Genomic DNA, 16,965 nt, shown 5'->3' with positions numbered 1-16,965 from the left:
TATAAGAGAGTGAAATAGCAGCTCCGAAAGATAGCCTTTTTCTTTTCTTTTCTTGAGGACAACCAAAAAAAGTCTTTTTTTTTGTCTTTTTTTTTTTTTTTTGAACTACTAGAGAAATACCACTAATACATACAGATATAAAAGCAGCATAGAAAGATACAGGTTTCTCACCAACTAGGAATAAAGAGACTAAATGTGGGCACGTGGTCAAACTACAACGCATCTTCACAGTCGTCCAGCACATTTACAAGAAAAACACCATTGGGAAACCTCACAGGACAGAAGTGTTTTAACACCAAGAGAACTACTAGTTTTTAATTAAAAATCCAAACAGGGTGGGGCTGAAAAAATTTAGAAAGGGGCTGGAGCTGGAGCCACCATTTTTTTAAAATTATTTTTCAATATAAAATGAATGAGCTGGAATAGACCCAATGTCTTGCTCTGTGGAACCTTGCAAAAGTGAAGAAACGTTGAGGGTTGTTTAGGGCAGCCGGCTGGTGTCAAAGCTGCCAGGATGCTAATAACTGCAGGCTGAGTCTCTTACTTCTGTGTGTGTGTGTGTGTGTGTGTGTGTGTGTGTTTGTGTGTGTGTGTATACATATACACACACACGTATATATATAAAGGAGCCTTTTGTGTTATGGCATTTTTTTTTTCTTGCTGCTGTATTCACACATCCCACTGCAAATCATCTTTCATTTTTCGTTCTGTTGACCTGGATATTATTATTTCTTTTCAGAAACAGGAAAAAAACCAAACATCTGTGTCTCCTTCCAATATGCTACACATCTGCGCGTTTTGTAGCGGGTCTTCAAAGTTCAGTTAGCAACCCACGGACGCCATTCATCTTCTTGTTAAAACGTCTACCGCTGTAGCCAATGCTCATGCCCTTGAGGGTTTTCCTTTTTTTTTTTTTTTTTTTTTTCCATTATTGTATATAAAGAACATTGTGACTTTTAATATTAGCATTTTTGCTTTCAACAGCAATTAGCAATCTCTTGGTTTGCTGTTTGGTAAAGCATCGGTTAATGAGGTCATCTAGTTTAAAATCCCAGCTACTGGAAAATAACAGGGAGGAGGTCAAATCTATCATTTCATGTTATATTCTCTGCTCTTTTCAGTTCTCTAAGGAAAAGATATCTTTGTTATCCACAATAAGTCATTACGACCCGTTACTGGCCCTCTGTTTTACTACCGCCTCAAGATACAGTCAGGTTCTCTCTTGCTGAAATACTGAAATAGGATAGTTCATCTATAAACAAACAAACAAAAAAACAACTTTGAGCATCTGAGGATGAGGAACTGGTTTCGTGTTGGTTGTGGTGTCTTTCCTCCGACAGTTCTGGGTGCACGCCTAGCGAGGGGTTGTCTCTATGGTGGAAGGGGTTCCCGGGGTGGTTGACCTCGGGGTGGCTGCTGGTGGTGTGTCCATTGGGCTCCCGGCCCCACTGTTGGGTGTGACGGAGGAGCTGACAGCAGGCGTGTCCCCCTGCTGCTGGGCTTGCAGGGTCTGTCCACAGATGTGGTGGTGCTTCTCCCAGTCTTTGTGCTGGCAAAACGAGCCACAGTATCGGGCTGTGTTACAGCCGCTGCAGGTTTCACTTGCTTTACGGCCACAATTCCAGCAACTCTAAAGAGGATGGAAGAAAGTGAAATCCCAAATTATTACATCAATCAGACTAAAGTCTAAGGAAATAAAACAAGGCAGCTCTGCTCCCCTTATTTTTGTCTTTTTTTCTTCTTAAAGCCGCACCCACAGCATATGGTTGCTAGGCTAGGGATTGAAGTAGAGCTGGCCTATGCCACAGTCACAGCGATGACAGATCTGAGCCGGGTCTGCAACCTACACCACAGCTCACAATAACGCCGGATCCTTAATCCATTGAGCGAGGCCAAGGATCAAATCTGAGTCCTCATGGATACTAGTCAGATTTGTCTCCACTGAGCCACAATGGGAACTCCAGCTCCCCTTACTTTTAAGAACTATCAGAATGAAAAATCTAGGTATGTATGCAAACTCACTAAACACACTGAAGATATAGGTTTTGGTGTGATGACTGCCCAGACTTTTCTGCCAACAACGATTATGACATCTAAACAAACTAGTTGAGACTCTTTTTCATTTTTATTATAAAATCTCTTCTCTTTAAGTTTGTCTATATTCACATCTAAATTCTCTGTTCAGGAGTTCCCATCACAGCTCAGGGGAAACAAATCTGACTAGGAACCATGAGGTTGCCAGTTCGATCTCTGGCCTTGCTCAGTGGGTTAAGGATCTGGGATTGCCATGATCTGTGGTGTAGGTGCGCAGACACAGCTTGGATCCCACATTGCTGTGGCTGTGGCGTAGGTTGGCAGCTGTGGCTTCAGTTCGACCTTAGCCTGGGATCCTCCATATGCCGTGAGTGTGGCCCTAAAAAATACAAATAAATAAATAAAATAAAATAAATAAATTCTCTGTACACCCATACTAATAATTGCTCTGTCTAAATCGCCTCCTTTCTAATACCAATACCACTGTAGAAAGACACAAAGATACCACTTCTGTAACCAAGCAGGACCCTGTGAGGCCTTCCCAGAGTAGACTCCCTCACTCTTGTCCTCCACCTGCCTCCATAGAAAAACTTTAGTCAAAGAACCAATTTAATCAGAGAAGTAAGAAAATACAGAACAACAACAAAAAAAGAAAATAGTAATAATAATTTAGCCATTCAACAAAGGACCTTCAGTTCTTCTCCAAAGACTACTCTGATACTATTCTGAGCCATGTCCTTGGAGCTGTTTTGCAGGTGCTAAAGCCCCCACTGGGTGGAAGATGTCAACTGTATGCTGCTCAAAAGCACATAAACCCCAGACCAGCTGGACCCAGAAGGCTGATAACGCTGACTCCCAATTACCGCACCACGCCAATTGGGAAAATGTCCACGAGCTGATCACCTGCTTCCCTAACATCCTAAGATTCCTCACCAGCCCCTCCAAAAGGGGGCGTAGTCCTTGAGGCACTAGACTGATGTGTTCCCCTCTTTGCCTGGCAATTAAAACTACTTTTTCCTGTTTCCTCCAACTCTGTCTTTATATTTCTATTTGGCATTGGTGTACAGAAGCAGCCAATATATTTCGGCAACAGTGTTGGCAGAAGTTTCTTCCTTCTAGACACTATAGAATCACAAAGGAACTATGAGGATGCTCTGTTAGATTCAAAGCAACAGAATGGACTAGAGAAAGGATTTTATTGCCTGCTCCACCACAGACCAGAAAGAGTGAGGCATGCATTTAGTTCTTCCCAATTCAGTGTACCTGACAACCAAATGGTAGGGCAGTCTCAAAACAATCTCTTTGCTTCAGCTCCCTGGAGACTGGATGTTGGGTTTATTTTTTTCTGATATAGTCTAAGCACCCATAACGGTACCTGATATGTATAGTAGGTGCTCAATAAATACCTGTGAAATGAATGAATCAGATCGTCTGATTTGGTTTAAAAGACCAGAAATACTAAAACTGGGTAAATAAAAATTCTACCTGCATACAATGCTTTTCAGGTGACGGAATTCCTCTGAAGAGCATCTGCACCTCAGCAACTCTGAGTAGTCATCAAAGTAGAGGACACTAAAAACTAGAGTTTTAGGAACACTAGAAAGCCTACTGGCAGTCTCTGCTAGTGCTTTGCAAGAGGTGAGAAAAGCAGAAATAAGGTTGCCTCTCAGTTTCAAACTGGGAGATAAACACACCATGAAATCTCAGCACAGACATACAAGAGAGGAAGAGGACCTGCATGGGACAAATCCTGGGAAGGGAACGAGCGACAGGGAGGAGACAGAAGGAGGGGGAACCTCTGGAAGCCATTTAAAATGTTTGTGGTTCCTTTGGGAAGACCATCCTCATTGTGAAATGCTATATCAAGTGCTTCGTACCATTAATCCTTTTATCTTCCTTGGTTTTGATTATTTTCTTACGAAACAAACTTCTGACTGTAATTTGGTAATTCCAACCAGCTGAGGGTTTGTGATTGAGTCACAATTTAAAAATATTTTTTAAAGCCCTGATATATATGGATATTAAAAATCTCCCTGCTGTGCTCCCTGCAATTATTCTGCTTTCAGCATGTTGGCTGTATGGCATAAAATGGGCTCATAATCCTACTGAAAATACCCCACTGGGCTTTTCATCCCACCACCCTGGTCTATGTGGCTTTACCACTCTGCAAAATATGCAAAAGGACTTTCTAGCAGTCATCTTGATTTTACTAACAAATAAAGGGACTTCTAGAGCCTTTCAAGTGCTGGAAGCCTTAGAAACTCAAATATGGTTTAAAGTTTTAGAAAAAGCTCAGCTCTATGTTCGTATTCCCTTACTATTTAGAAATCACAGCTCAATGAAGGGGTAAAAAAATAAAACTTTAGGCTCTCAAACTCTGGCTAATGGGAGGTGTTTTAAGTGGACATAATTGAAGAAATCTAGGAATTCCTGTGGTGGCTCAGCAGGTTAAGAACCCGACATAGTCTCTGTGAAGATGGGGGTGTGATCCCTGGCCTTGCTCAGTGGGTTAAGGATCCATTCTTGCTGCAAGCTGTGGTGTAGGTCACAGATGCAGCTCAGATCTGGCATTGCTATAGCTATGGCTCAGGCTGGCTGCTGCAGCTCCAATTTGATGCCTAACCCATAAACTTCCATATGCCACAGAGGAGGCCATAAAAAGAAAAAAATAGAAATCTAAAAGTCTAATTTATAGATTGTCATAAATTAAAATGGAATTAAAATTAATAGTATCAGGACAAAGTAATTTTTTCTCCTTCAGTTTTAATTTAACCAGGAAAATATCTCAAAAAATATGTATCACTCATCAGAGGCTTCATTACCATAACTAGAAGCCTTTCTTCCTGAAAATTAATTCAATCTTATTGCATGGACAATGTGCCCACAAAGATGTGAACAAACATTGTGGCCCAGGCTCTAGAGCAGTGGGGTAAGACACTCAGTATGCAGGGAAGTTTATTTCCTTGAGCTTTAGACATTTAGAACAATGCCAGCTGGATCCTGTAACAAACTCAGAAATAAGTGAAATTCCTAAATTACATCAAAAAATCCCAATTAGAGAACAGAGACCCAGATCCAAAACAATATTTTTAGGAAATTAAACATCTAATCTGAGTCAAGTGGCTTCTTTAGGAAATACCCTAGTGTGAGTCCTATCCGTTTTCTGGCAGAGGCACATCTTGGCAGACACAAGGCGGTAACTGCCCAGTACTTACTGGCTCCTTCAGACTGAAATCAGATGTAGGCAACCTTCTCAATTTAAGCTGATTAAACACACAGACTAAACCAGGTAATTACAAATGCATGTGTTGGGGAGTGGAATGAGGAGACAGAATGGGGACCTCTTTTTTTTGTAAAGTGTTTTCAAAGATGGGAACAATTTTACAAATAAAAAAGTGGAATTATGCCAAATATAGAAACAGATGTTTTGGATCATGAAGCTGCTGGGAATTAAGCCTTTCTGCCTAGCATCTCTGGATTCTAACCCAGGATTTAAAGGCTCTGGGGCTAGTTTTACCTCTAGTCCCATTCCAAAGTTCTTCAATCCCATTCATTTACCACCCACCACTGAGACAAAACCCACCTGTGACTTTAAGAAGATGCAACAATGAGAAAGCAATTCAAATAAGCTGGTGGGAAAAACCTTCATATTTTTATTGCTCTCACCATCATACTGCCACGAATATGTAGGGAACTTTAGTGCAAGTGTTGAACGGACAGAAAACTCCAAAGTGCACATTCCTTTTCAAAAGTTCATTAGCAAACAAAGCAATTTGTATTAATTTTTCTTGGGTGGCTCTACAGACTTTCCTATTAACTAATCCATATCTGCTGCAAGACTGAGGCCTGATCAGTGGCACCTGGCCTCTCAACTGTCACTTTCTGGAAACTGTGGGATGTGCAGAATCTTACTTGTACTCTAACTTGAATCATTTTAAGTTTCTAAGCTTTCTGCCATTAACAAATTGTGTATACTATCCAGGGGTGTATGTGTAAAGGCAGGGATAAAGGTGGTCATTGGTTTAAGTTAATATAGCTGCTTGTTTCATTCATTTTTCAAAAAACTGAGTTTCCTTTTCAGTCTTGAATGATGCTGGTGACTGAATTACCACAATTGTATAGAAAGTTTGAGAATATTATTTCATAGCAAATTTCATTCCCAAAGCTAATGGCTCTTTATAGTTTTCCTTTATTTTCAGCATAACGAATATTTTTCTCCCTTAGCTGCAAAGTGGGAATCAGCTGCTGACCAAAGTTAGGCTATGATGCAGATGATGAACAGGAGGCAGAACACAACCCTCCCTTTTGTTAATGTACTAATATTACATATGGAAACAGAAATGATGAGTTGAAGCTCTTGGTGCCAAAGCTACATGTCAGATTATTGATACTTTATTTTATAGCAGCATTTCTTTTCCTCCCTAAGAAAAAAATTATTTCCTTCATCTTTTTTTTTTTAATATATATATACAAAGAGAATTGGTTCTTACAGTTGGAAGTTCTTTTTACAAGAAGCAAAACATTTTCACCTAAAAAGTTTCTCCGGGTCTTACACACTATAATCTCCGGGAAAACCCTTGCACACAAATGATGCTCAATCAAAGTAGAATGATTGTAATTAAAATTCCCTTAAGGTAAATAACTTTTAAAGTACATGACTTACCTAAAGTCACCCAGATATGAAGTAAGTTACATACGCAAGGTTTAAAAACCAAATATTTTTTTCCAAAATGCCACACCCTCTCTATTTCATATCTTTCATATAGACTTTTGGCAGAAATAAGGTTAGAAGGGCACTTCAATACTGAAAGTAGACAGAGGTTGGAACACCAAAGATATCACTGTGTGTAATGGAAATGACTTCCAATTGTGAGTGGCTTTCTCACTTTTTCTTTTCTTTTTTTTCTTTTTTTTTTTCTTTTTTGGTCTTTTTGCCTTTTCTAGAGCTGCTCCCACAGCATATGGAGGTTCAACAGGCTAGGGGTCTAATCAGAGTTGTAGGGCCTACACCAGAGCCATAGCAATGCGGGATCCAACCTGCGTCTGCGACCTACACCACAGCTCATGGCAACGCCGGATCCTTAACCCATTGACCAAGGCCAGGGATCGAACCTGCATCCTCATGGTTCCTAGTCAGATTTGTTAATCACTGTGCCACGATGGGAACTCCTCACTTTTTCACTTTCAACTATATCACTTAATGGCTTTAAAAACACAGGCAAGTTAATCTCTTAGAATGACAGTACCTATAAAGTAGGAATCATAACTACAGGATTATTCAGGATTATGCCACCATTAACTACACCGCTCTGATGTTCACTGGGTCTGGAATAAATGGCAGGAACTAACAACATGTCCTCCTTTTGGCACTAGCTGAAAGCAAGTGAGATTACACACAATCTCTGCACAGTACAACTCTGTAATTAGAGAGCCTGTGGCCCTCTGCCTCCCTTCCACAGACACGGATAGCCACACAAAGAGAACATTAGCTTCTCCTGATATTAGTGGCCAATTACTTGTTCTCCTTACTTGCTGCCCTCAGACCTTCTGAAGACTCACCACTGCTGACTACTTTCCCATTCCTTCTTTTTAAAAAATTTCCCTTGTTGAAATTTCCTCTTTGTTTTCAAGATACTAAAATTCTGTTTCTTATATACAACCTCTTCCTCTTCTATTTTTTCATTTCCCTCTAAATATCTGGCAAGGAGGGAAGCTGGCATAAAGAAAGAGATGAATGGATTAAGAAGATGTAGTACATATATACAATGGAATACTACTCAACCATAAAAAAGAACAAAGTAACATTATTTGCAGCAACACGGATGGAACTAAAGATTCTCATACTAACTGAAGTAAGTCAGAAAAGAGAAATACCATATGATATCACTTATATGTGGAATCTAAAATACGGCACAGATAATCCTATCTACAGAACAGAAACAGATCACAAACATGGAGAACAGACTTGCAGTTGCCAGGAGGGAGGAGATGGGGAGAGGGAGTGGGATGGATGGGGAGTTTGGGGTTAGTGGATACACACTGTAATATCTGGAATGGATGGGGAGTTTGGGGTTAGTGGATACACACTGTAACATTTGGAATGGACGGGCAATGGGCTCCTACTGTACAGCACAGGGAACTGTGTGTGACTGGGGTCACTGTGCGGTACAACAGAAACTGAAGAAACTTATCAACCATACCTTTAAAAAGAGATAAACTTCCTTAAAAAAAAGAAATAGTCTTTCCTTCCTACACTCTCCCATATCAGTAATGGTTTCAACTCTGAGCTCTAAGAAATCAACTCTCAAACCTTCCTCCAGCCCTCATTTCCTTCATGAGCTGCTTTCGTTCAACTGCCTTTTCTCTAGCTCCACAAGGCTGCTCTTCTGTCACCCAAGTCAGTAAGTAATCCCTCAACCTGACCTTCTGGTTTGGTCCTTTTTAGTCACTGGCAACACTCAGGCCCAATACTGGAATCTCACTGGAATACTGCCATCTCACTGGAAACTCCTCTTTCTGTAGTCCCTGCAACATCTCAGTGCCAAACCCCCCACTGCCATGGTTTCCATTCCTTTCCAATCTCATGGTTACTATCCAAATTCCTTCCTGTTAGAGCAGCTTCTTAACTGGTTTTTCATCTCTCTCTTACTAAACATTCATACCACTTATTTGTAAGGTGACTTGTATTTATAAAATACTCCTACTCATTTGTTGTCTCAACCACCTTGAAAAGTGGGTCACATAAGACTTATCCTAGTTTGATAGATGAGAAAATCAAAGCTCCAAGAATGAACCACTCCAGATCATTCCAGGCCCAGTGCACTAGGAACATCTCTGGATTCAAAAACTGGCCTCTTAATAAATGAAACAAATGAACAAAAATCTTAGGGAAAAGTTTCCTGGTAGTGCAGCAGGTTAAAGATCTGGCATGGTCACTGCTGTGGCTGTGGCTCGGGTCACTGCAGTGGTGCAGTTTCAGCCCCTGCCCCAGGAACTTCCTCATGCCTGGGGGCGAGGCCAAAAAAATTAACAGACAGACAAAACAAAAAAATATAGCGGACACAGAACCTTAGCCCATATGAGAGCTCCAAATTCTTCTGGGGATCCACAAGTAGAATTAGACAGTGAGTCTCTAAAGGGAGCTGTCCTGGGCAGCCACACTGCATAGGACCTACCAGGGATAGGTTGTAATGAACCCATCTAGAGGAAGTAATGAACATGAACCTTTCAGAATGATTTTTTCACACTATCAGGGCTTACTCAGCAGGTTCTGCACACAGGGTTTAAAGATTCAACCTGCACACAGGGTTTAAAGATTCAATCAGTGTTTCTGCTTAAGTGCCACAAAACCACCTGATAGAAGCATGCACTTCTGCACCCATCTATGAATAAAAAACTGTTTTGATCTGAGGGAAAATACTGATGGCTTAAAACTCAAAACTATTGAAACAGCACACTTATTTCCCCTTTCTAGGCTCGATCCCAGTCACGTGCTTTGATCCCATGCTAGAACAAGTTATGGATCTCAAAGAAAAGCTCTGGTGGGTTCTTTTGAAATAGTCCTAATTTGACAGAGATCATTGGGCAAAAAAAGGCGATAAATGTTTGCAGATAGGAACTGGAAAAGAATATAGGAAAAAATAAATAAAAGGAAGATGGCCAGATTCAGAGAATCTCCTTTGTTTTGAGTTCTGCGAATGCCGGCATTACATTCTTGATGTAACACGTGGTACACTTTAAAAGAGAAAGTACAGAAAATATAATTTCCTTAGGTATCTGCCTAGGCAGTCCAGTGTCATGCTAATGGTTAGTAGTAACAATTATTAGTCTATAAACCAAAGAGAAATTAAGAGAAGTAGCTGGGACTATCCTAAAGGACCCCAGCATGGACTACTGTGTGGCTATTAAGAAAGTGGCCTGAGAGGCAGGCACTGGGGCTGAGGACCAGCTTACACTTACTGCTGGGAGACCTAAGCAAGGGCTTGACTTTTCTCAGCTGCCAAATGAGGACAATGGCACTAGCTACTCGGTGTTCCTGAACTCAGGTATACCAAGCTAAAGGAAAGAAAGCATGAAAAGTACTTTCTACCATCTCTTGTATTGAGTTAAACATTCACCATAGGCCTTATTTCACCTCAGGCAAAAACAAATTTAATGACGCCCCCAATTACTACATTGACCACAGGTTCCTGTGCCTTATAGGACTGGTCTGCCCGGCAACAGCACCCCATTTACTCTGAAAGTGTCCAAGAGTGCCTAATAAATCACATGGGCCCTGCCTTATTCACTCTTGAGAGCCTTCTACCACTGGTCCTTTCCAATATTTTCAACTCTTCTCTCCCCTCTGACACGTTTCCATTCTTTACTATCTTTTGGATCCACTGATTTTTCTAAGCAGAAGGGCATTATTAGGTCCACTGTACAAGTGTGAAAACAGAAAGTGGAAGGTTAAATTCAGAAATTACAGAGAGAACTCATGGGCATCTGCTCTCAATACAAGCACTCAGAAGAAATGCATGAAGGCCCAGGCTTGGCCCAGAACTCTACGCTTCTGATCCCAAAGGTTGGGTTCCCTCTTAAAAGTCTCCATGAAGGGGGAGAGACAAATAATATAAATTGTGTATTATATTTTAATATAAATATAAATTGTGCATTTATAGTATCTGTAAATACAGTTTTATAGATTCAGATTATAAAGCTCATATATGACCTTGGTAACAAGAGGTAGGCACATGTCTATGATAGGAAGTTGCTCCAAATACAGAGACAGAAGTGGGGAGAGAATGTTGTTTCATCAGAAAAGCTGAGTGCATCTTGGTTTTTATATTTTTTTGTTTTTCTATCTTTTTGCCTTTTCTGGGGCCCCTCCTTCGGCATATGGAGGTTCCCAGGCTAGGGGTCTAATCGGAGTTGTAGCCGCCGGCCTATGCCAGAGCCACAGCAAGGCCAGATCCAAGCCTTGTCTACGACCTACACCACAACTCAGGGCAACGCCGGATCCTTAACCCACAGAGTGAGGCCAGGGATTGAACTGGCAACCTCATGGTTCCTAGCTGGAGCCATGATGGGAACTCCACATCTTGGGATGAAGCACTGTGGGCTGTGATGATGCCTTGCACAGAGCTTTAAAACACTGCTGGAAAAAAATTTTTCCAAGAGTTCCTGTTGTGGCTCAGCAACTAAAATCCATGAGAATGCAGGTACAATCACTGGTCTTGCTCAATGGGTAAAGGATCCAGTGCTGTCATGACCTGTGGTATAGGTAAGCAGACGTGGCTCTGATTTCGTGTTGCTGTGGCTATGGTGTAGGCCAGCAGCTGCAGCTCCGATTGACCCCTAGCCTGGGAACTTCCATATGCCATGGGTGTGGCCCTAAAAAGGAAAAAACAAAAAAAAAAAACAAAAAAAAATGATTTTCCAAAGAAATAGCATCTCATTCCTTAAGAAGAAATGGAGGCTGATGGGAATGAAATAATCACCTAAGACAGAAGTCAGGTCTTCCAGGTTCTTCTCTTGGATTCTTTCCACCACACCCATAAGTCTCTGGGTTTTGCCAGCAAAAGATGATCATCGAATCACCGGAACGTGGCCTTTAGGTGGTGTGAACAGATAATGTGTCATCCAAGCCAAGATACTGGAGGATGGAGGGAGGCACTGTTAATACTTACATGGGACAGACCACAGAGGTAAACTGGGACGTACCTCTGGGATGTACAGTACTAGACTGGTTTTCACCTTAGCATAAGCCTTTGTGCTCCATCTGCCCTTTACAATCCACAGAGGAAATTGGTCTGTCCAGTTGAATTAAATAATTGATTTTAGGGGGTTTTAAATCATTTCCTGCCTTTTAATTTTTTTTATCTTACTTTTTTAAGATATTTTTTTAGAGCGGTTTTAGGTTCAAATGATGAAGATTTTTTTTAAATGCCCTAACTAGTATTTGTTGATGCACCAAAAAATGAAGAAAGGTAATTTCACACAAAACCCTTGGGCAGATAGAAGGCCAGTAAAGTTTTTTTAAAAAAACTTTTAATTTTGGCTAGTATCCAGAAGGATGCAGGTTAGATTCCTGGCCTTGCTCAGTGGGTTAAGGACCTGGCATTGCCGTGAGCAGTCGTATAGGTCACAGACAAGGCTTAGATTCTGTGTTTCTGTGACTGTGGCGCAGGCCAGCGGCTGCAGCTCTGAACTGACCCCTAGCCTGGGGACTTTCATGGGCACTGAGTATAGTGCAAAAACAAACAATCAAACAAACAAACCAAAAAAAAAAAAAAAAAAACCCCACCTTTTAATTTTAAAAGGAATTTATCATTTCATCTTATTGTAAAAGCAAAACTTGCATTTCTGAAAAAATGAAAATAATTACAAAGTTTTGGGACAAGAATCTAGAAATATGTATCAAATAAAAATAAAGCAGGCATCATTTTGTCTCAGCAATTTCACTTCTGAGTATTATATCCTATAGATGGCACGCAAAGATTTCCATGCAGCATTTTTTGCTCTAGGGAATGATTAGAAATAACCTTAGTTCCATCAAAAGGGGACTGGTTAATAAACTGTGGTCATTTTTAAAGGTTTCATATTTATGACCACCTGATGTGTATACCCCAAACCCTGTATGTCCACCTAAAAACTGCAACTCCCTCTTCCATTCTTGTCAGCTGATCATCAAATCCCGCCCATTCTATCTCACAGGCACAGCACTAAGACTCATAATTTAGATTGATTTGATTTTTCCAATGAACTATAGTGAACAGGAAGGCAGAGACCACTGTACCTTCAGGGCCTAGCACCGTCTACAACATAGAATAAAAGTTCAATAACTTGTTATTGACAGAATAAACTGATATATAAATAGCATAATATATATCAAATAATAAACTGTCCTGGCCAAGTCACAAATATGATTTTTTTTAATGTCTGTTAATTTCTGGGTACAGTTTTAAAATCAATGGTTCCCACATTTAATGGGAGTATACGTACTTTTTCAACCAATTACTATGATGGCCAGGTCTTTTAGTCTATCTAAGGAAACGAATAATAAAATTCATAAAATTTCTGAAGCACTGTTCTATATGGGTCTTATCTGAGGTCAAATGGTAAAAATTCACGAAAATCTTCTAAATATAAGAGAATTGAATTCTGAGTAGTACCTGCACTGCCCTCTCTGCAGATCATCTGGGCCATGCAGTTCTGACCTTACAGATTCCCTACCCTGGGGACAAACATGGTAGAGCTGAGGGAGGGAACTCTAGAGGGGCCCAGAGCTTGCTAGACTTGAAGTCTAAGAATCACTCCTGAGGTGGCCTTTATCAAGTTGTTTCTACTGAAAGGTGCACAGTCTCAAGTGTGAGGAAGGAACAGAGTGTATAAAAATAATATGTTAGAATCCAAGTCGTGTACTCAATCTTAAATAAAAAGTAAAGAATTCCTGAAGGGGGAGAAAGATATTTACCTACAAATTCAAGGTAATGATTGACCACTAAGATTGTTCAGAGACACTGTCATTCCTCAAGGGTATTAGCAGCATTAAAATCTAGGGCTAATCAATTAATCCTTACTTTTTTGTCAAGTCCTCAGTTAAACCACTTTTATTACATGTATGCGCATGTGTGTGTACAGACCTATGTGCAAGTCTGTAGGAGTCTGGGATTCATTCAAATAAAAGCTACCTTCCATCTCAAGACATGTCTACATTACTTTTGTCGGAAAACGGCTTAATCCTTCAAGAGATCAACCCCACTCCCCACAAGTCTTAAAAGTGGTCTTGCAGTTTAAAAAGAAGAAAAGGGGAGTGCCTGCTGTGACACAGTGGGTTAAGAATCCTACTGTAGCAGCTCGGGTCACTGGAGGAGGCATGAGTTCAATAACCAGCACAGCGGAGTTAAAAGATCTTGGATTCACATGCCACAGGTGTGGCCATAGAATGAATGAATGGATGGATGATAAAAAGAAAAGTAGGGGAGTTCCCTAGTGGCTCAGTGGGTAAAATCTAGCATTGTCACTGTTATGGTTCGGGTTCGATCCCTGGACCAGAAACTTTCGCATGCTGCAGGTGTGGCCAAAAAGAGAGAGAAATAAGAAGAGGAAAAGAAGGAAGCCAGCCCTAAGCTGCCTTTCTTTAACTGAATCCAGAAGTGACCTTAATGATTCTTTCTTCATTGTTCTGGAACAATGTACAGACTAGCAGCATCTTGAGAACTCCAGCATGGAGCAGTAGCAACTTTAAGTGGATTCTGCCATCCCTTAGCTGTGTAACTGTAGCCAGGTGAGCTTCCTCAACTGCAACATACTAAAATTATTATGTCTCAGGGTTCTAGTCACAGTATGAGATGAGAAGACTAAAACTTTTAGAGGTTTAGTGGTTTTCTCAAAATCACTGAACAATAAGAGACGGAGCCAGGACTTAAACTTGGCCCTCTGATTCCTAAACCTTTTCTCCAACACTGCTTTAAAATCCTTTAGAAATGTCACTGAAGACAAAGGTATTGCTATATTAAAGATCAGTTTCCCAAGAGATCCAAAAAGAAAGAAAAGAAAAAGTTACTTCAGAAGATCACTCATATCCAAGTTATTTCATTGTACCTACTATTTACAGCTACTGTTTAGTACATCATATTTTTATAATGCTAAATACTAGTGTCAAGCTCATAGTTTTTTTCTGATAGGCATTAGAAATAAAGTTACAGAGCTTATGGATACTAAAGGAATACAGCATTGTTAACCAAATGTAAAGACTTATTTCACAATTTCTCCTAGATATTTATCTTTAGAACTTAGTGACCTATAAAATACTCTTAACATGTGTAACAGCCCTGATATGTTCACATGAAAGTGATAATGTTGTCAACAATTGTGTGTCACGGTATTACTAACTTCACTAGAACAGGACAAATTCTCTCCAAAAGATGCTGATAATTTTTTTTTTTCAAAAAACACAAAACAAGGTCCTTAAATATTTTAGCCACAAGATGCCAATAAAATTGAATTTATGTCTAGTTTAATTCAAGAAAGGAAAGTCAGCAGTTAAAAGAGTAGATAAACTTCCCTTTGTCCCTCTTTCAGAGAAACTTTCAAATGTTGAAAATCAATTCCTTTTGTCCCCTTGTTATTCATCTGCTACACATTAAACAGAAACTCTGGGTATTGAATAATTCTCACAGGGTCTTTCATCTACAGAGAAGCCTGGTACAAATTAAATTCTTACTCTCCCTTGCAAATTATAGATATATGTCATAGTGGACCATTGATTTATCAGCTTATGCTTTTGCCTAGTTCAGCATGGTGTGACTAGATAATTGCAGTCCTTATCAAAAGTTACTTTGGGGTTGGGCATGGTGGTGCTATATTAATGCAGAGCATTACTGCATTGTTCTGACTTTACAGTCTCTGTTTAAAAAGCATTCAAGGAGTTCCCACTGTGGCACAGTGGAAACGAATCTGACTAGGAACCATGAGGTTGCAGGTTCAATCCCCGGCCTGACTCAGTGGGTTAAGGACTGGGCATTGCCGTGAGCTGTGGTACAGGTTGCAGACACAGCTTGGATCTGGCATTGCTGTGGCTGTGGCATAGGCTGGCAGCTGTAGCTCCGATTAGACCCCTAACCTGGGAACCTTCATATGGTGTGGGTGTGGCCCTTAAAAAAAACCCTATAAATAAATAAATAAATAAGCATTCAAACAGACACCGTTTTAGTTACTTCCCAGATCCTTGACCCACTTAGGCTACCTGTGCGTGTGTTTAAATATACTGTAAAAATAGAAGTAATATTACTCTGGCAGTGATGTTATGCTATGAAATGACCATCATAATGGTTATTACAAATAATCGGCAAAAACAGGCCATGAAGAATATCTCTTAGAAATGTTTAATTGATGCAAATGGTTTAGCATTGGACTTTAGAACCAACAGTTAAAGAAGTGACTGATCCCAAGCATGCAGTGTCTTCAGAGTGCACAGCCTACACAATATATCTCTACTAAATCCTGTCTTTTAGAAGGAAATCACATACATACACTAACATACCTGCACACACAGCAGTTCTGAATCTCTAAACAGCATTAGAAAGTTCTAAGAATTTCACTTTAAGCTGTTACCTACCAAATACATTAAAAACGCTTTCTGGAAGTTATTCTTATAGATCTTTAATAAAGACAAGATTTGATCAGCTCTTGGTCAATCCCACAAGTGCTGGGCCTCCCCAAAGTGTTCTAATTTTCCACCCAAAGATTTGTTTATCTCAAGTCCAATGTCCGCCTTTATTTGTGATCTCCCACAATCAAAAAAAGGAGCACAGCAGGCATGTCTGCCTGAGCCTCACCTCGCTTGAATCTTCCTGCTGGTTGATAACGGCTAGGGCGTCCTCTGCTGCCTGCCGCTTGGCCTCGGCCACCGTGCGCTCCATCTTTGCACGCTCCGAGGTGATCATGTCGTGTGCTTTCCGCTCGGCCTCTGACACGGCCTTCTGCAGCTCGGTCATCGCCTGGCGCTTCACCTCATTGACCGCCTCCTCTGTATGCCCAGCGGGCCAGACCAGACAAGAAAACAGTTCTCTGTTAGCTCGGGACCTGGGCTGATTGCCGGTACCCAGAATTCAAGACAACAGGCATGACTCTCATCCCCTTTTCTGGGCAGTTCCTCGGCTGTCTAAGGAACCACATTTTGAAAATTCATTTAGGAAAACAAAAGGGGATATGTTTTTTAACTACTGTATCATCACTAAAACTTTTCACCAAAACTCAACCCAAAAAGGATTGAGAACAGACTAAGTCATTAAAAAACAGAAATAACCACAAGAAACCTGACTGGATGTTTCAGATAGATAAAGAAGGTGTTTTGCCACAATGTTAAGGGTTAATATGAACACTGGGAATACACAGGTAAAGCTTTCATAAGAAAGAGAGGAAGAGGATAGATTATTTTCCTGGAAA

The 16,965-nt window shown here is 40.5% G+C and overlaps 1 protein-coding gene across 1 annotated transcript in view; it reads right to left on the bottom strand.

The window, feature by feature from the left end:
* Window positions 1–698: 698 nt before the first annotated feature.
* RUNX1T1 (RUNX1 partner transcriptional co-repressor 1) overlaps window positions 699–16,965 on the bottom strand; it is a 135,263-nt gene continuing 118,996 nt past the window's right edge. Inside the window, 2 exon segments of the mRNA XM_021089123.2 lie at window positions 699–1,630; window positions 16,356–16,546. Coding sequence (XP_020944782.1) covers window positions 1,355–1,630; window positions 16,356–16,546 — 467 coding nt within the window. The 3' untranslated portion in view covers window positions 699–1,354.

The sequence above is a fragment of the Sus scrofa genome, chromosome 4 (genome assembly GCF_054392235.1).
Source record: "Sus scrofa isolate SSC_HxYL_T2T_F1_AM1 chromosome 4, Sscrofa_HxYL_maternal_Yorkshire_Landrace_v2.0, whole genome shotgun sequence".
NCBI lineage: Eukaryota > Metazoa > Chordata > Mammalia > Artiodactyla > Suidae > Sus > Sus scrofa.
This window is presented reverse-complemented; position numbering and strand designations above follow the sequence as displayed.